General features: G+C 42.9%; 1 protein-coding gene across 1 annotated transcript; it reads right to left on the bottom strand.

The window, feature by feature from the left end:
* Positions 1–4,745: 4,745 nt before the first annotated feature.
* Positions 4,746–11,206, bottom strand: ZBTB34 (zinc finger and BTB domain containing 34). The gene has a single exon (XM_008059216.1). The coding sequence runs from the start codon at positions 11,196–11,198 to the stop codon at positions 9,684–9,686; it is 1,515 nt and encodes a 504-aa protein (XP_008057407.1). The 5' UTR covers positions 11,199–11,206; the 3' UTR covers positions 4,746–9,683.
* Between the last annotated feature and the right edge of the window lie 1,872 nt (positions 11,207–13,078).

Genomic DNA, 13,078 nt, shown 5'->3' with positions numbered 1-13,078 from the left:
AAATTGGAGTATTCCTATTTTTCTATTAATTTTAAAAGCTATTTTTCTACATGTTGCAAAGTTGGCTTTTGTCCCCAAACTTATTCTTTACATTTTCAAGTTTTTTGGTTGTTTTGTTTTGTTGTTTTCCTTTTATTAAATATATTTTACATTGTATATAGTCAAATCTATTTTTCCCCTTAACATTTTTTTGCCTTATCCTTAAAAATATATTTTCTGTTACAAAAGTAAGTCTCCACCTCCTTAAACAAATAAAAAACAATAACTAGTTTGTTTATGATTTCTTTTTTTTTTGAATTGGAGTCTCACTCGTTGCGCAGGCTGGAGTCTAGTGGCACGCTCACAGCCACCCCAGCGTCGACCTGCTGGGCTCAGGTGATCCTCCAGCAGCTGGAACTATGGGCACATGCTACCACGCCCAGTTAATTTATTGATATATTATAGAGACAAGGTCTCACCAAGTTGCCCAGGCTGGTCTCAAACCCCTGGGCTCAGGCAATCCTCTCACCTCGGCCTCTCAAAGTGCTGGGATAACAGGCTTGAGCCACTATGCTCAGTCTCATTTTTCTACAATTAATGATTTAACTCAACTGAATTTTGTCTCATGGTCCTGCCTCTTCAGCTAGCTGGGCCTCCTCCCTTTGACTAGGTCTTTCCTGGTTCCTCCACCCTCCAGTAGGATATAGGTTCTCAAGGGAATTTAAAATGAATCCTAAGCAATTTTAGCCCTATGCTGAGGCCTCCACTTATGTGTTCACCGGCTCCCCTGAGTTCTGCCCTCCAGGACCTTTGTGCCCAGGGCAAGTCCTAACACAGAATATTCTCTTCCTGGAACCTCTGCCTTCGGAGAGTTCTCAGGGTTATCAGGCCCTGTTGCTGGCCGCTGTAGGAAATCAGTGAGGTACTTTGTACTTTATCCACAAAGAGCCCACAGGAAGGGGACCCCTCAACCTTTCCATCTAGGCTAGATCATTATGTCCAGGTAGTGCCTGACACATTATATGAGTACAATTATAGGTAGAGAGGTGTGGGGCTAATCTTCAGGCTGGAAGTCTCTAATATTCACAGGGCCTGCAGCAGTTGGCCATCCCTGATCACAGTCGGAAGTGAGGTCTTTCAACCCTGGAGGCCCATTCTGGGAAAAGGGGGCAACGCAGTGGAGGAAAAGAAAGGAACTAGTAGTTTAGCTATGGAAACCTAATAGCATTCCCATTTCACCCCCAGCACGACCAGGATCAAGGAGTTAGCAAGGCCAGAGTATGGAGAATCAGCTGTGATGAAAGGGCAATGAGAAAGTGGATGGAAGCAGCAACTGGCTCAAGTTCCTTCCCTCTGCAAATATGACACACAAGCAAGGCAGGAATCCCTTTTCCTAGTTGAGGTAGCACCAGCGCCAGTGAGCTGAAGCTCAGCTCCCTGAGAAAGCCAGAGCACCTTGGAGAGCGGACAGAACCAGTGCTCACAGGGGGAGGAAGCTCTCAAAGGGACCCTCATGAGCCCTGGGGTCAGAAGGAGGATGCGATGCAAGAGTCTACACTCAAAGCCCAGATCTCTCACAGTAAAGGTGATGGCTGGCTTCTGATTCTCACCTTAATATTTGGAGAGAAAAGAAGAGAGAGGGAAGGGGCCAAGGAGAAAAAAAAAATATGAGAAAAATCCCTGAAAACAGCTCCCAGACATGTAATGATCATCGGGCTAGTTGAAATAAGTCACATAAAAGCAACTTGCTTGCCAAAGAAGTGTTCCTCCAAGTTATGGGTTTCACTGCCTTGGTTCCAACAAAATCCTATCAGAAACAGGTCCCACAGCAGTATTTGTTAAAGCCCCAAAATGGAGGCAGGTGGACAGAAAGGGGATGTCCCCACAGCGTCGACTCTAGAGAAAAGACAATAGTCCAGAGTCACATTTAGCCTCCAGAAGCCCAAAGAGAGGGCTAGACAGAGATGGGAATGCTGTCACTGAATATTTTAAACATATTGCAGTTGGAGTAGAACAGGGAGAGATTTGAGGCTCGAGATAAGGAAGGACTTTGTATCATCCAAAGCTGTCAAATGTGCAGAGTCCCTTGGAAAGCTGCCGGTTTCCATAACCAGAGATTACTTGTGTGAACAACTGTAGGAGTCCCAGTGTTGGCAGGTGGGGGTAGCTCTGTAAGGTCCCTTTCCATTGTTAGGAAAGTGCAAAGGTCTTTCTCTTCCATTTCCAGCATTCTGGGGAAGGAGATAGAATTCAAAATGGCTTGTCCTTTTATTCATGCATGTGCATGTGCATGTGCATGTACGTGTGCACGCATGCACACACATGGCACCTGAAGGCCATGAGGGCAAACCTGTAACCCATAGGATCCTCTCTAGTTGGAAGGCTCAGACTTGGGCCATGTAGTCATAGCAGGGCCCAGGGTAGCCCAGGAAAGCACATCAGGGGTAAATCTTTTTTGGGGACACACAGAAGAGTGTCCAGAGCTGATCATAGCACCAAGGCTAAGCCCAAAAAGAAGAAACAACTGCTTTGAGCGCAGGCTTCACTGCCTCCCCAACAAAGCCTGAGGTGGGCTTGTTTGCACCACAGGGGAAAGACCTGCTAGCAGAAGTGAACAGCACAGCCAACAGCTGGCTAGCTGGCTAGCTGTCTCCAGGGGAGCGTTGCTATCACCTGGCTAGCTGTCTCCAGGGGAACGCTGCTATCCCCAAGGCCCTGCCAGACCCCAACCTGATGAGAACCAAGTACCACTGGGGCAGAGACAGGAACAAGAGCCCCAGTAAGCAACCTGTTTCAAGGACAAGAGCCTGGGACCTACTTACTGTCTCAGAATGGAAAGGGGGACAGCTCTGTTCTGCAGGCTCAGGCAGGCCATCCTGTGGGTGTTTGCGTTATAATCTATTGTTAATACAAACTTTAGGGTTCCCCTACTCCCACCGCCTCACTTAGAATAAAAGCACACTCTTGACCAATGCGTACCTGAACAGCGAGTACACCTTTGGCCGAGCACTACACAGCAACCACACAGTAAGGACTCCACACATGATCCCAAGTTGATATGTTCTGGTAACGCATTTCCTTTGCAGTGGGCTCTTTCTGCCATTTGTGTTAAGTTTGGAGCCCTATTTACTGGCAAAAGGTATGCGAGGTAGACCTGCTGCAAAAACCAAAAGAAGACATCACAGGAGATGTTACTAAGTGCCACTGAGGCTTGGGAGGCTTTGAAGGGCATGGTCCAGAGAACAGAGATGACAACTAGCAATCAGGGATTCATGGTGTCCTCTGACACCATAAAGGACATCATAAGCATCCCTGAAGCCAAATGGGCTTGCCAACAATTGTATAAAATTATAACTGGATTCCGGCTACTCGGAAGGCTGAGACAGAAGGATAGCCGGAGCCCAGCAGGTCGAGGCTGCGGTGGCCGGGAGCAGCCACTGCACTCGTCTGGGTGACAGAGTGAGACTCCAACTCAAAAAAAAAAAAAAAAAATTATAACTGGAAGAAACCAAGGTGAAGAAAGGTCTGACATCAGGACAAATGAAAGCGCCAACTACTGCCAATGTCCTTTGCCGGCAATGCAGCTCAATACAGTCTACATCTGTTCCAACTAAGCGTATTGGCTTTAGTTGGTACTCCCATTTCCAGGGCTCACCCCTTAGGGTATTCCCCTAACCCTGCCAGAGAGGCTCATCCCGGATTCCTGGCGTTGGGCTTTCCTAGCTTTAGGGAATAAGCAAACTTATCAGAAGTCACTGCCTCACATATCAAAGACACCAAAATGGGGCAAAGGAGGGCGAGTGACTTGCTTAGAGTCAGTCAGAGGCAGGGCTGGAAATCAGACCTCCAAAGTCAGTAAGTTTTCTCCATTATCCCCCTGGCATACCTCAGGAATTCTCAGATCCCGGATAGCAAAGATGCTTGTTCCTGCATTGATCTTTCACATTGTGCACCATCTCACTGCCCACCTGACCAAAAAGGAGCCCCACAGAGAAGACAGAGAACTTGCTTCATAGCAGCCCTTACTTATGAGCAAGGAGCAAGGTGGCTCGTAGCTCTACAGGAGGCAAGTTTAATCCCACTTGCATACCAGCCATGTTGCCCTGTGTGACCCTCCAGAAGGCATGCATGTGCTCATTCGCTGAAACACTCGCTGAGCAACTTACTGTGGTGCTGAGGATACTCAGGGGAGAGTTTAGGATCACTGCTGTCAGCGAGTTTACAGGCTAGAGGGAAAAATATTAGCTGAATAATAGTCTCATTAATGGATATCCAATTGGAAATAGGTGTTCCAAAGGGAAGGGCAGGAACACAGTTCATGACAATGACCCTATTTCAGAGGCGCCTGACCTAGGGGGTAAGTTACTAGAGGAACAAGGGCTCCTGAGTTGGAACCTGGAAAAGGAAGGGAGTTAACTGGCTTAGTGGAGACAGAAGAAATAGCCCATGCAACTTCCACACTCTGGAGAACTGAACAAGACACATAAAAGGGAGTCAAGAGGCACTTCAGCAGGCACATGGGGAGAGTTCACCAGCAGTTCATTCTGGAGAAGCCTGAGTGCAGACTGGGACCCCGATGATGCAGTCTTTACCACACAAGAGAAAGGACCGAAATACACCTGCTCCTTTCTCTTCTCAGCACACTAGTGGCGCAAGAGCTTCATATGAAACCCTAACTTTCAAAAACAGCAGTTACAGAAACTATAACACAGCAAAGATTTGGCAGAGCCAGTGACACGCATGGAGGCCAAGGAGACCACAGCACATTTGCTCTAGCAGCATTTTTATTTACAAACAGCAATGTCCATTGACTTTATTTATACCATAAAAAAGCCATTTACAAGCAAGAAACAAGAATTCAGAACAAAATTAAGCAGCACTGAAATATTCATGTCACAAATCTAAAACAAAGTGAATACAAGAGTAAAATATCATTTGAATAAATAGTCTTAAATTCATGCTATAAAATAATCCTTAATGGCAAGTTACTAGTTGATACAGCATCCGCTTAGCTAGCTTCATTTACTTCATATGGTGATGAAGTGTGGAGTTGTGAGGTTACCAGTTTATATTGCAAGATAATGACACTGTGTTAAGTCATTCAAATTGCTCAACCATTTATAACGGAAAAAAATGTTAGCCCTACTAATAAAGTGGTGAGAGAGATGGTTTTCACATTTGGAAAATGGTCATTCTCAAACAAAGTAAGTTTGCCTCTTACAATAACCAGGGCAGCAACCAAAGGCTTGGGCAGCAAGTCCAAAGGTTGAATTCACAGCATACTTGTCACTGAGGGGCAGCAAGAGGTCTGTGTACTGAATCTGCTACAAGGAGCGTCCAGCAAGGCTGGCTCCAGGACTTAATCAAGAATTACAATAGCCCTGTCTGTGCCAGACCCAGGGAGAGAACCAGAGAAAACAGGTTCTCTTCTGGGCCAAGAAGTCAAGCACTGGACAGAAACAGTGGGAACACTCTGGCACTTACTGAAAAAGACGTATGTGATGTGTGACAACCATTACAAATTTGGAACAATGTGAATGACTTTTCTGAACTTTTAGTTCAGTTGCACTGAGTAATATGAAATCTATGATTTATGAACTAGATAGTTTCATATAAAGAATTTACATAATTCCCCAATACTTTCATATATAAAATTTAATAAATAACCCTGACCAGTCTAGAAGCACCATTCAAGGGGCGTGTGCCCTTGGAAAATAGTTTAGGTGTTGCATATTTGAGTCCCTTTCAGTGGAGGCTTCACAGGAAACCATTATAGAATTTAACAATAACAAAAATGACAACAACAAAAAAAATCACAGTAACTAATAGAAAAAGTTGATAAAATAAAATACATTGATCTCTTTAAAGTAAAGCTCATTCACATAGATAATTTTCCCCCTAGCCCTTGTTTTGTGTTCCTGCAAATTTTTACTAGAGTCTAGGCTGTAAAAACAAAAATAAAAACAAAACCACACACAAAATATGCAGGCCTATGGTCTGGGCATAGGGAAAAACAGAATTAGTTATAACTACTATTGTTAGAAAAGACATTTACTCATGCTCAGATTCAAAAATTATCAATTTAGTTCTACAGTATATTCTGCTTAACAGTGAACCGACAGTATCCTTTCTGTTGTTTAACAAAAAAAATCTAAAACAAAACAAAACAATCACAACTGCCAAGGCAGAGCCAATTGGTTGGGAGGCTTTCCACTGACCAAAAAATTAACTTGTCTCCATATACTGTATTTACAAATATAATTTCTAAATGTATTTACAGCTGTAAGTAGAAATTAAGAGGGTAGAGAACTGATTAGAATGAAAAGAACTTGTTTAAAACCACAAACATCAGTAAAAGTATAAAATTCTTTGTCTTCACAGTTTGTAATAACAGGCTAAACATCTCTAGAAAAGGACGCTGTCACTGTCTTCACATTGTCTAATATTGAAAAGGTAGCTCAAGAAGAGACTCAATTATGAACAAGCCTATATGAATTCAGGATATACTTTATTGTAAAAGATTTCTTCACATATCACTTTATCTTAATTGATTTCTGCATTTGTTATAAATGAAACACCTAACCTAAAACTGTACAGAAATAGGGACTTTGCTTTCCAAAAAGAGTTGCTCTAAGGAGTTACACAGCGTACTTCGTCTGCGGAGACGTGAAGTGAACTTCAGGGAGAGAATGTTTCTGTTCTGTGGTCACGTTAATCCTCCTGACACATCCTCATGCGGCAAGGCACAATTAATTGCTGCTGCCAGATCTGAATGGAGTTAATCTCTCACCAGTCACGCCCCTGGAAAGCATGACAGTGCGAGTGCTCAGAGAGGCTACACAGCTCTGTGCTGGCCTACGCGCTGCCTCCCTCGAAGCCCTGCGGAACTTTACAGTACTGTGTTATGGCTTGAGAATTCATTCTTAACACTGCGAGCAGTGGAAAGGGTAAAGTGTTAGCAACACGAATGGGAGCAAGTGGAACTTGCAAAATGTGGAATCATGATTATTAGAGAGAAACTCAATCAATTTTCTGCCCCTTAACAGTCCCGTTACAATGTTTGAACCTGAACTGTACAATCAAAGCAATGGATATTTTTGTCAAAGACAATTTTGGATAAGTCACTCTTTGGTAAACTCAAACCAGTTAAACAAGTTCACAAATACAAAGAACTCCATGTAAATAAGGTTAAGACGGACAACGACAAGAGCCAGGACACTGGAGGTGGCGGCCCCAGGTACTCTCCCTCCTAATTGTCTCTACCGCGGAATGCTCTGGAGGCCTCGAAGAAGGTCCCAAGCCTGAGTGAAGAGGAGGTTCCTTCCCTGAGCTTGACCTCTTATGTCCTTAGATTTGGGCATTTCTTGTCACAAACTTAATTTGTATCACAACACAATTTTTTTGCATTTAATTCTTTAAAAAAAATTAAAACCAAACTTATTCATGTAAGGAAAAAAAATCACAAACATTTACCTGAAACCCCAGAAAATATTTAAGTGGGTAAACACTTGGGGTTCAGCCTCCCCTTGAGGCACGCGGCTTTAACAGGAGTTGAACAAGTGCTTCAGGGAGAGAACAAACCCCTACTTAGGCAGTTTGACGAGGAAAAAGGCATAATATATACCCGATTTAGCAAAAGCCGCTCCTCAGGAGCAGCGGGATTAGAGTGTAATCTGTACGGAGTTAACACTGAAGTGTAGCGCAGCAGTTCACATGTGAACAGATCCTGTGTGCTAAAGAGATGCTACTGCACAGCTACCACCCCTGGGCGCTAATACACACATAGGGCTTGATGACTTTTTCTAAAAACAAAAACAAAAAAATAAACAAAATCCACCACTGGTATTTTAAGAGCCAAAAAAGCATGGAAAACCCAGCAAACATCTATTTCTGTATTTCTTTAACTTCGAGTTTCTCAAGTTGGTTTTTCACTTCTGTTTTTTTATAGGTGGCTGTGCTGTTATCCTAAGCAGAGACAATGGTTGTGGAGCTCAGAGCCCTGGATCTCAGCCGAAGAGACTGGAGTACTGACACCCCACGGGTAGCCTGCAGCACAAACTCATCACCAAACTGCTTACAAATTACTCTCTGCGACTCTACAGTACCAAAGCAATCATGTAAAGCCTGTTTGCATATGTAATCACAATACAGAACTGAAGATATTTCTGAAAGTACTAATAAAACATTATTCAAGCAGGTCTCAGGTATGTTTTCATACAGCAATATGTTTGCTAGTACATGCTTTTGAGGTCTCTTTTCAAGCTATGAACTCAAGAGAGGAAAACAACTGTAATTCACTATTATCATTAGATTTCACATTTTCTACAACTATACTGACCTAAAAGACACTTAACATAAAAATAGCACCACATGACCAAAAAAATGGTGACAAACACAGATTTGGTGACACACAGAGTGTCTTAGAGGGCTTTTAAACTGTTGGTTCCTTAAGCAGGAAACGCTGAGAGTGGGGGAGCCACTGAGGCTCTCATTAGCACACACAATACTAAGATAGATATATTGCTTGCAATTCCCATAGAGTATAGCTTTACAAAAAGTACAAATTCCAAGTTCTGCAGTTTCCCTGGGAACTGCATGTAAAAAAAGTTGCTGTGCACCTGAACTGGCTGTTTGAAAAGAGAAAAAAAGAAAAGTAAAAAAAACCAAACCACAATACTGCTTGGAGAATCTTGTAGACAGAACTACAAATCCCTTTCCTTTAGCGCGAGTACTAACTTATGGTAGAGAGTGATTCGATTTAGTTACCTGGTATGTATGTTTCTACAGTACGGAATGAAGGTAGATTTGTAGGCCAGTAAAAACCTTGAAAACCACTGCTCCTTTGGGGTTGGTTAATACAACACTACACTATGTAAAAAGGTCAGCACCACAGGCCATCCAGCTTACCTGCTGGACAACTAACAAAAATTCCAAACGGTTTCCAACTAGAGTTGAAGAAATTTTATGGCATTTGGTTTATGTATTTGTTATGAAGCAGAGCTATGAACACTGTGATTTGCTTTGCTTGCTTTTGGACACAATGACTAATATATATGAAAACCTACTAACATTCTTTTGTAAGGGAAATGAAGGGGCAAAACCCTAACATATTAGGTAGAGATGAGACAGAGTCAAAAGCCCTGTTCACATTGTATTAAATTATATATTCCTCTTACATTCACCTCAACCAGAATAAAATCAAATTTGAGAATGTATATATACTATATATATAATAATCATTTTATTATATATATATTTAAATCATCTAACTACTCCCTAGAAGGTATTTTAAATTAGAAAAGGTTACCCATTTGTGTCAGCTGACGGCATCCTAGTCTCTCTTCATAGAATGCACTGCTGCCAGCACACACAATGAAGAGTATGCCTCTTGGCAGAGAGTGGAGGGTCAACCAGTTGGCATAGCTAAATCACTGGCAGATTTTGGATTAAGAGTTCAGCCAAAGAGGAATACTGTCAGCCTGTGTTTTCCCTGGATGTGCTGCCCTTCATGCTTTGAGCTCCTTTGGGGAGGAAGGGCAGGGGAAAAAATAAACACAATGAAGTGTTCCATCCAAAAACTTTAGAAAAACTGCCAAGAGACCAAGAGATTTCCAGATGGTTGGGAAAAATCAAAGATTACAACAAAGCAAATCACAAATATGCATTGATTAATGTGCTTTGTTTGGGTACACTTCTTTATCGTCTTAATCAGGAGCATCAGATACTGTGTGAATTTCCATCCGGGAATCTAGGGCCATCTCTGAGCCCGATGCATCATTTTCTAGTTTCTGTTCCACGTACACATCTGTTCTCTCAGGAGACTCCATGCGACTCCTGACTTCAGCAACACCTGGGTGGTTTTTCCGCAGATGCTGGTTGAGGGTACCTTGGAATGGAAAGCACTTCCCACAGATTTCACAGCGGAATGGTTTATCATCAGTATGGCCCCGAATGTGGTACTCCAGTTGGTCCTTCCGTGTGTACTTCTTCCCACAAAATTTGCACACAAAAGGGGTGATTCCCATGTGGAGTCGCATGTGCCTGTCGAGGCTACCTTTCTGGTTAAAGGACTTTCCACAGTAAATACAGATCAACCTCTCATTGTATGGATACCAATGACCTCTCGCACTCCTCTCCCGGGGACTGCTCTCATACCCAGGGTTGTTCATCATGGCTTCACTGTCAGACCCCTGCACCAGGCCCTGCAGATCACTGTGCAGGTGGACAGACAAAGCCCGCTTTTGGCGGGCACGCCCTCCTCGGAAACAGCTCAACATAGACCTGGATGGGCTGGAATTACTCAAATTTCCAAAAGCTTCTGATGCACTGGTTGGCTGTGAGGCTGGTTGGGAATAGGAGTATGCATGCTGGAGCACAGAACCATAGGACCCCACGTTCACTGCCACAACTTGTTCCCCATCAACCATCTCGGTGTGGTACCCATCATCACCCAGGGAAGAACTGTCAGAACAGCTGGGCCGGTCGGCTTTTTCCATCTTTACTTTCACCTCGGTGATCTGGCTGTCCCTCACCAACAGATCCCCTTGCTCATGGTCCCCCTCTATCTGAATCTCGTACTCAGAAACGCTCCCGCTGCTTCCACGGTCTGAGTGCCCCTCCTCCTGTAAGCGGCTGCGCAGAGCTTTGCTGGGGGTTGTTTCCACCCGTAGATCACTGCTTGCGGTGGGCTGCCGTCCCTGAGAGCAATACGGAGGGGAGATCTCAACTGGGTTGGCAAAGAAGCTGCTGTCTTTCACTCCATTACGGCTCTCGGGATTCTCTTCAGCACCGACGGTAACAGAGTCAACATCTCCAACACTGATTTTTGAGTGGATGCTCTCTAGGATCTGCGTGCACTTGTCAATAACACACTGCATCTGAAGAAAGCTGGCTGCAGTCAGAAAGCTGACAACATCCTTCAGCTGCAAGGACATCCTTCCAGTGTAACAAAAAGAAAGCAACTGCTCAAACACATTGGGATTTTTAATCACTGATATTGACAAGCCACTCATGGTACTTAATGCTGAATGGTCCCGGAAGTATGGGGAACTGGCAGCAAGGACTGCTTTGTGGGCTCGGAATGGCTGACCCTGAATGTGGACAATGATGTCACATAGTTTCCCTTGCAGGCGGAGTTCGTTTAGCTGGCTCAGAACGGTGCTGCTGTACTCGGGCACATCAAACTGAATAAAACTGCTGCTGTCCATTTCTACTGACATGAAGCGTACTCTGTGGAAAGAGAGAGTTTTCATAATTCACCAATGACTATTAAGTACAAGTGGCATAAACACAAGCTTACAACAATACAACCATCATACGTCCTAAGGTCTGCCTGAGCATTCTTCTTCTTGCTTATTTTTAGTCTTTCATGTTTCAGTTAATTCTACTAAAGTCAAGTAACCTGATGATAAATTTTAGTGTCATAATTGCCTAATATTCACCTTGATCAGAAGTAAAATAGTTTACATGTAGTAGGGCTATTTCAGTTCTGACTGAAAAGTTGGTATCCTTTTAGCAAAAATATTTCCCTGCTTTTGAGGATTTGAAGTACTTTGTAAGAAATAAAAATTAAATTCAGGTCAGGTATAGTGGCTCACACCTGTAATCCCAGCACTATGAAAGGCCAAGGATGGAGGATTGCTTGAGCCCAAGTCTCTGAGATCTGCCTGGGCAACACAGCAAGACCTCATTTCTACAAAAAATTAGCCAGGTACCCTAGAGCATGCCTCTAGTCCCAACTACTTGAGAGGCAGAGGCAGAAGGATTGCCTGAGCCCAGTAGGTTGAGGCTGTGGTGAGTCATAATTGTGCCACTGTACTCCGGCCTAGGTAACAGAATGAGACTCCGATTAAAAAAAAAAAAGTCATCTAAAGGACGTGTGTATTTCCCACCAGGCATGGTGGCTTAAGCCTGTAATCCTAGCACTTTGGGAGGCTGAGGTGAAGGGACTGCTTGAGCCCATGGTTTGGAGAACAGCCTGGGCAACTTGGTGAGACCTCACATCTACAATTAAAAAAAAAAAAGTAGTCGGGTTTGGTATCATGCGCCTGTAGTTCCAGCTAATTGGAAGGCTGAGGCGGAAGGATTGCCTGAGTTCAGCAGGCCGACGCCGGGGTGACTGTGAGCGTGCCACTGCACTCTAGCCTGGGTGAGAGAGTGAGACTCCAACTCAAAAAAAAAAAAAAAGTGTGTATTTCCAACTGATATTTTTCAAGCTTACAGTATACTGGATACAATGAATGGAGCTAAACTCTTTTAGTACTGTCTTGATTTGCATTGTTTCCCTTCAGTTCTGCACACCTTTATATCCTTTTTGGGTTGGTAATTCATAGATTTACATTGCTCAGTCTCTTTTAGTGGAGAGTTATTTTAGATAGTAGGACTGAAAAGAGTAATGAACACATCAAAAAATGCATTGGCCTCCACTAGGGCTTACAGCTCTGGCACACCTAGGACAGCTTTCCTTCCTCTTGCCTAGAATCTGCAGCACTGAAATGCTCAAAACTACTGAAGTATGTATAGCCCAGGATCCATACTTTGTCCCAAACATAGTAAAACTAGATCTAACAAGTATATTTTAGATTTTAGAATCCAACTAATAGAAATTTAAACACCTCTAGTAAGTATTGAATCAGAAAAAAATCAAAATGGAATAAAACTACTTAAAAATGAGAAAATTCACATAAAATTTGCAGCAAGAAGAGTTTAGGAATGAAGTTTACTTATATCTTCAACTTACTTGAGAATGTATCTCCAAAAAAGAGATGGATAGATGTGTGATAAAGCAAACATAGTAAAATGTTAACAACTGTAGAGTCTACTTGGGTGGGTACTTGGGTATTTATTCTCAAGTTTTCTATATGTTTGAAATTTTTTGTAATGAAGCGTTGGGGGTTTTGAAAAAATGACAAAAAACTGCAAGAGGGAAAATCAGTGCCTTAAATGTTATCATTAAATAATAAATATTAAAAATAAGTGAAATGACTCAACTCAGGCCAGAAAAGGAACAACAAATTAAACTCACATAAGAAAATATTAGTACAGAAAAATAGCACATAATCATAGAGAAAATTTTTAAATTTTAATGAAAGACAATGTG

Source organism: Carlito syrichta, unplaced genomic scaffold (genome assembly GCF_000164805.1).
Source record: "Carlito syrichta isolate Samal-C Ts95f unplaced genomic scaffold, Tarsius_syrichta-2.0.1 Scaffold303952, whole genome shotgun sequence".
NCBI lineage: Eukaryota > Metazoa > Chordata > Mammalia > Primates > Tarsiidae > Carlito > Carlito syrichta.
This window is presented reverse-complemented; position numbering and strand designations above follow the sequence as displayed.